Raw genomic sequence first — 7,500 nt, 5'->3', positions numbered from 1 at the left:
AAGCCACGGATAAAGGTAAATAATTAAGTAGATATAAGCAGATAAATGAAAGCTAAGCAGGTTAATGGGTACAGGCAACACAAAGCGAAAAGGAAGAAAAGGAAACGAAAACATAATCAAGTATAGAATTAAACACAGAAACAGGGGAAGATTTTACTAGCATAGAACGTCTTGTGGGTAGGCGTTATGGAGCGGTGGGCGTTGGCGGGGTATGCATGACGGGAAAGGCACAAACAGAGACATATGGCCAGTTTTACAGTCTACTCCAGCAAGTTCGTAAGCTCCCCAACCAGACACAAAGCACTACGAAAACTCCTTGTCTAGTGTTTGGCGCTGATATAAAAGGAGGAAACTTAGGAAAACCACACAGGAAATCTCTTTAGTATGTGGTACTGAGTAGAAATAACGGATCATTGTGGAGAATATAGTTTGTTTTGGGCGCTTAAAATGACTGTATAGGGCCACTTTCACAGTTCGCCATGATGGGTCAGTACGCCTCAAAACCAATGCTAAAGACTGAAAATTCCTTGTGTAGTGTTTGGCGTTGATATAAAATGAGGGAAACTTTTGAACACCCAACCAATCACAAAATACGATGAAAACTCCTTGTCTAGTGTTTGGCGCTGATATAAAAAGGAGGAAACTTAGGATAGCCACCCAGGAAATCTCTTTAGTATGTGGTATTGAGTAGAGATAACGGATCATTGTGGAGAATATAGTTTGTTTTGGGCTATTAAAAATGACTGATAAGGCCACTTTCACAGTTCACCATGATGGGTCAGTACGCCTTAAAACCAATACTAAGACTTCAAAAATTCCTTGTGTAGTGTTTGGTGTTCATATTTAAGTTCAGAAATATGAGGAAACCACACGGGAAGTCTCTTGTGTATCTGGTGTTGCATCGAAAACCCAACCATTATGGCGCGTAAAAGGTTTAAGGGTCATATTCTTAAACATTTCGACGCCCAAACACACATATCTGACAAGGCTTACGTAGGAGTGGTGGGCATTTTCAGGGGTAGTTTTATGACCCTTCTGATTGGATGACCCTTCTTCTGTACCATGAATCTAAAAAAGCCCTCATTAGAACCCGTCTGATCTCCCTTAAGGCCTTTGGAAATAGTTGATGTTAGAGGTAGGAGAGTCTGAGAATACCGCCCTAAGAGTTTGGTTCGGGGGATTACAAAGCCACTGTGTTGGACTGTGAAACTGGCTCTTTGGAAAACCACACAGGCAATCTCTTTAGTATCTGGTATTGAATAGAAAAAAAAACAAAAAAAACGGATCACTGTGGAGAATAGAGTTTTGTTCGGGCGATTACAAAGCCACTGTGTTGGACTCTAAAATCGGCTCTTAGGAAAACCACACAGGAAATCTCTTTAACATCTAGTATTGAATAGAAAAAACAAACAAAAAAACGGATCACTGTGGAGAATAGAGTGAGTTTGGTTCGGGCGATTACAAAGCCACTGTGTAGGATTGTAAAACCGGCTCATAGAGGCAAGCACAGGCACACAGTCATCCGCCTTACCAGCGTAGAACATCTCGCGGTGCATGGTGGGGCAGGCCTTGGAGCGGTGGGCGTTGGTGAAGTCAATGTTGGTCCTGACGGTGCGGTGGTGCAGGGCCTTCACGGGACGGAAATTGTTCGCCATCTTGGCCTTGGGCAGCTGCTCGTCGCCTTGCATCAGCTGGCGGAGGGCGTACAGCTGCGGGGAGGAGATGCATGTTAGGGAGGTGAGGAAAGAAGGGAGACAGGTGGAATGAAGCAGCGGATTCGGAAGAACACGAATCGCCCGGCGCATTGGCAGTTTTTATCGGATTTTATTGGAAAGGATTCGGAGCAGCCGTGTGGAAGGCAAGAAAATGGAAGCACTCAAGAATACCGTCGGGATGAAAAGGAAGAGGGATGCATGCCAGGCTAGTGAAGAGGCAAAAAGAGAAGGGTCATCGCTGGGAGGAGGAGGATGGAGGCAGTATGTTCAACGTATCGGGCTCCCATTACGACTATCTCACAAGGCCACAGAGAAGATAAAGCGGGTTTTCATGAGTGACTTTCCCGTTCATGGCGCAGAAGTCACGTAAAACAATCACTGGCATCACAAAACAGTCCATGAAAAGCCCAGCAACTCCCACGAGAGGCTTTTCAAACAGGCGATCTGAAGCGCCAAGACTTTCAAGAATACACGCTCATCTCGAAGCTCCTCCGGCTGCCCACTTGAAGCATGTATGGTCAGTTACTGCAAGGCCACCTCGCAAACGCTGTCGATGGCTCTATAAACTCTCATGGTCTGTCTTAAATCATTCAGTCAGTATTTTTTTACCCATTTATTCGCCATCACTCAATCTGTTTATATCGGAGTGCTCCCAAAAGTTAATCAGTTTAAGATATTTTGGTAACGAAGACTCACAAGCATAGGGGCGTATTCTTAAATAACACATATTTGACAAGGCTTTCGTAGGAGTTAAGGACATTTCCGGGGATAGTTTTATGACCCTGGTGGTAGCTTGACCCTTCTTCTGTACCATGAACCTAAAATAACACTTATAAGAACCCGACTGAACTCCTTTTTGGCCTTTGGTAATAGTTGATGTGAGAACCGAACGCCATAGACAGAAAACAGACAGACGGAAGACAGGCAACATTCCCGCGATCGTTGCTACGCGGAGGCGGTTGAAAAATATAAAGTTTTGTTTCGTAGAGAGGCAGGGGGTGCTGGTGGGGGTGGTGACTATCCAGAGAGGAGAAAAGGACTGCTGCAGGGAAGAGGAAGATGAGGAGAAGGGATGTATGTTAGGCTAGTGAGAAGAGAAATAAAAAGGATACCGTTGGGATGAAGAGCAAGAGGGAATGCATGCCAGGCTAGTGGAAAGGAAAGGAAAGGGCTATTGGGAGGATGATAAATAAGGGATGCATGTTAGGCTAGTGAAAAAGGAGGGCTATTGAAGGGATGAGGATGAAGGGAGCATGTTAGGCTAGTGAAAAGGAAAGAAAGAAGAGGGCTGTTGAGGAGATGAGGATGAAGAGAGCATGTTAGGATAGTGAAAGGGAAAGAAAGAAGAGGGCTGTTGAGGGGATGAGGATGAAGGGAGCATGTTAGGCTAGTGAAAATGAAAGAAAGAAGAGGGGTGTTGAGGAGATGAGGATGAAGGGAGCATGTTAGGCTAGTGAAAAGGAAAGGAAAGGGCTATTGGGAGGATGATGACTGAGGGAACATGCAAGGCTGGTAATAAAGGAGATAAAAGAAGGGATACTACTTAGAGGAGGAGGGGGAGGAGAGAAAAAAAAGAGGGTTATTGGGAGCATTATGATTAAGGGAAAATGTTAGACTAGTAATAAATGAGATAAAAAACGGGTTGCTATCTAGAGGAAGAGGAGGTGGAGGAGGAGGAAGAATATGATAGGAAAGTGACTTGGAGAAAAAAAGAACACTGCTATACGTGAAGAGATGGATATTAAGGCAATGAGGAGAAGAACAGAAGGAAAACGAGATGGATGTTAGGGAAAAGAAGGGGAGAAAAGAGAGAAGATGGATGTTGAAGTGATATAAAAAGAACAAAGAAAATAAGCATGTCAGAAAGTGAGATGATAAAAGCGAGATTGTAGCCAGAAGGAAGAGGGGAAGCTATTATGTTAGGGTAAATAGGAGAGGAGGAATAAAAGGATGCAAGTAGAAAATAGAAATAGAAATAGAAATAGAAAAGGCGAAGATTGGTAACAGAAATAGAAAAGGCGAAGATTGGTAACAGAAATAGAAAAGGCGAAGATTGGTAACAGAAATAGAAAAGGCGAAGATTGGTAACAGAAATAGAAAAGGCGAAGATTGGTAACAGAAATAGAAAAGGCGAAGATTGGTAACAGAAATAGAAAAGGCGAAGATTGGTAACAGAAACAGAAAAGGCGAAGATTGGTAACAGAAATAGAAAAGGCGAAGATTGGTAACATAAAAAAGGCGAAGATTGGTAACAGAAATAGAACAGGCGAAGATTGGTAACATAAAAAAGGCGAAGATTGGTAACAGAAACAGAAAAGGCGAAGATTGGTAACAGAAATAGAAAAGGCGAAGATTGGTAACAGAAATAGAACAGGCGAAGATTGGTAACAGAAATAGAAAAGGCGAAGATTGGTAACAGAAACAGAAAAGGCGAAGATTGGTAACAGAAACAGAACAGGCGAAGATTGGTAACAGAAATAGAAAAGGCGAAGATTGGTAACAGAAACAGAAAAGGCGAAGATTGGGAACAGAAACAGAACAGGCGAAGATTGGTAACAGAAATAGAAAAGGCGAAGATTGGTAACAGAAATAGAACAGGCGAAGATTGGTAACAGAAATAGAAAAGGCGAAGATTGGTAACAGAAACAGAAAAGGCGAAGATTGGGAACAGAAACAGAACAGGCGAAGATTGGTAACAGAAATAGAAAAGGCGAAGATTGGTAACAGAAATAGAACAGGCGAAGATTGGTAACAGATATAGAAAAGGGGAAGATTGGTAACGGAAATTGAAAAGGCGAAGATTGGTAACAGAAACAGAAAAGGCGAAGATTGGCAACAGAAACAGAAAAGGCGAAGATTGGTAACAGAAACAGAAAAGGCGAAGATTGGTAACAGAAACAGAAAAGGCGAAGATTGGTAACAGAAACAGAAAAGGCGAAGATTGGTAACAGAAACAAAAAAGGCGAAGATTGGTAACAGAAACAGAAAAGGCGAAGATTGGTAACAGAAACAAAAAAGGCGAAGATTGGTAACAGAAACATAAAAGGCGAAGATTGGTAACAGAAACAGAAAAGGCGAAGATTGGTAACAGAAATAGAAAAGGCGAAGATTGGTAACAGAAACAGAAAAGGCGAAGATTGGGAACAGAAACAGAAAAGGCGAAGATTGGTAACAGAAATAGAAAAGGCGAAGATTGGGAACAGAAACAGAAAAGGCGAAGATTGGTAACAGAAATAGAAAAGGCGAAGATTGGTAACAGAAACAAAAAAGGCGAAGATTGGTAACAGAAATAGAAAAGGCGAAGATTGGTAACAGAAACATAAAAGGCGAAGATTGGTAACAGAAACAGAAAAGGCGAAGATTGGTAACAGAAATAGAAAAGGCGAAGATTGGTAACAGAAACATAAAAGGCGAAGATTGGTAACAGAAACATAAAAGGCGAAGATTGGTAACAGAAACAGAAAAGGCGAAGATTAAAAGGCGAAGATTGGTAACAGAAATAGAAAAGGCGAAGATTGGTAACAGAAACAGAAAAGGCGAAGATTGGTAACAGAAACAGAAAAGGCGAAGATTGGTAACAGAAACAGAAAAGGCGAAGATTGGTAACAGAAACAGAAAAGGCGAAGATTGGTAACAGAAACAGAAAAGGCGAAGATTGGTAACAGAAATAGAAAAGGCGAAGATTGGGAACAGAAACAGAAAAGGCGAAGATTGGGAACAGAAACAGAAAAGGCGAAGATTGGTAACAGAAATAGAACAGGCGAAGATTGGTAACATAAAAAAGGCGAAGATTGGTAACAGAAACAGAAAAGGGGAAGATTGGTAACAGAAACAGAAAAGGGGAAGATTGGCAACGGAAATTGAAAAGGCGAAGATTGGTAACAGAAACAGAAAAGGGGAAGATTGGTAACGGAAATTGAAAAGGCGAAGATTGGTAACAGAAATAGAACAGGCGAAGATTGGTAACATAAAAAAGGCGAAGATTGGTAACGGAAATTGAAAAGGCGAAGATTGGTAACATAATAAAGGCGAAGATTGGTAACAGAAATAGAAAAGGCGAAGATTGGAAACATAATAAAGGCGAAGATTGGTAACAGAAATAGAACAGGCGACGATTGGTAACAGAAAGAGAAAAGGCGAAGATTGGTAACAGTTCTGAACACAATCACGGGTAGAGGAGAAAAAGAGGAAGAAGAACAAAGAACAGGCGAGGCTAGTTATATAAAATGACGTGAGGAGAAAAAGAAAACGAGATGAAGAGAGCCAGAAGAGAAAACATAACAGAGGAGGAGGAAGAGGAGGAAAGAGAAGAGAAAAAGAAGGAAAAACACAGCCAGACCCACACAACAGGGATACATTTGCCGCAGGGCGTGTAATATAAAGGAGCACGAGGGGAGAGAACGTGCGTGAGGATGAGAGAAAGAGAGAAAAGATGAACGTAAAGCAGAGATGAAGAAAAGGTGTGAAGGGCGGGTGTGGGAGGGGAGGGGGGAGGGGGAGAGCATTATCAGAAGTAAAAAAAGAAAAAAAAAAAGCAGACGTTAAGAAAGAATACAGCGGGGAAGAAAAAGAAAAACGTATTACCGGTGAGAGGAGGAGGAGGAGGAGGAAGAGGAGGAGGAGGAGGAGGAACAAATGAGGCTCGTGAGAAGAGGAAACTGCGACAGGAAGAGTAAAGAAGACAGTGGAGAGAAGAACGGCAGATGGAAAGTGTGAAGACAAGGGCGATACGAAGGAAGGATATTGCTGGGTAGAAGAAAGGAAAGAAACAACAACAAGAGGCGAAAGAAGATGAGGATGACGAGAAGTAGTAGTAGTAGTAGTAGTAGTAGTAGTAGTAGGAGTAACACTAATAATAAGTGTTAATGAAAGAGAGGAAAGAAAGAAGAGGAAGAAGAAGACGAGGATGACGAAGAAAGGATATTGCTGGATAGAAGAAAGGAAAGAAACAAAGAGGAGGAAGAAGAAGATGGAGATGACGAAGAGTAGAAGTAGTAGTAACAATAATAATAAGTGTTAGTGAAAGAAACGAAAGAAAGAAAAGGAAGAAAAAGAAGATGAAGATGAGGATGACGAAGAGAAGTAATAGTAGTAGTAGTAGTAGTAGTAGTAGTAACAATGATAATAACTGTTAGTGAAAGAAACGAAAGAAAGAAAGAATAGGAAGAAGAAGATGAGGATGACGAAGAAAGGATATTGCTGAAGAAAATAAAATGAAGACAAAGAAGATGAGGATAACAAAGAGAAGTAACAACAATGATAATAGTGTTTTTGAAGGTAGTGACAAGCGAAGCGGAGACGAAGGACGAGAAGGATAAGGAAGGTGATGAAGAGGAACAGAGAGAGCAGGAAGAGGAGGAGAAAGAGGAAGTGTTTGTGAGGAAAAAGAGAAGAGAAGAGAAGCAAAGAAGAGAGATAAGTATAAATGCGCGTGGAAATGGAGATAAAAAAATATTTAGAACAGAAAAGAAGAAGGAAAAGGAAAACAAGACGCCGAATTACATCCACAATTAAAGAGAGAGAGAGAGAGAGAGAGAGAGAGAGAGAGAGAGAGAGAGAGAGAGAGAGAGAGAGAGAGAGAGAGAGAGAGAGAGAGAGAGAGAGAGAGAGAGAGAGAGAGAGAGAGAGAGAGAGAGAGAAATTATAGAACAGAAAAAAAGAAAAAGGAAAACAACAGAAGAGAGAGAGAGAGAGAGAGAGAGAGAGAGAGAGAGAGAGAGAGAGAGAGAGAGAGAGAGAGAGAGAGAGAGAGAGAGAGAGAGAGAAATTATAGAACAGAAAAAAA

The 7,500-nt window shown here is 41.6% G+C and overlaps 1 protein-coding gene across 1 annotated transcript in view; it reads right to left on the bottom strand.

The window, feature by feature from the left end:
• The window catches only part of LOC126992830 (carbonic anhydrase-related protein 10-like), a 180,298-nt gene that overhangs the window by 8,373 nt on the left and 164,425 nt on the right, over positions 1–7,500 (bottom strand). The window contains exon 6 of the mRNA XM_050851662.1: positions 1,532–1,709. Coding sequence (XP_050707619.1) covers positions 1,532–1,709 — 178 coding nt within the window. The remainder of the gene's footprint in view (positions 1–1,531; positions 1,710–7,500) is intronic.

This window comes from Eriocheir sinensis, chromosome 7 (assembly GCF_024679095.1).
Source record: "Eriocheir sinensis breed Jianghai 21 chromosome 7, ASM2467909v1, whole genome shotgun sequence".
Classification (NCBI taxonomy): Eukaryota; Metazoa; Arthropoda; class Malacostraca; order Decapoda; family Varunidae; genus Eriocheir; species Eriocheir sinensis.
The sequence above is the reverse complement of the archived record's forward strand: the minus strand, read 5'-3'. Positions and strand labels throughout refer to the sequence as shown.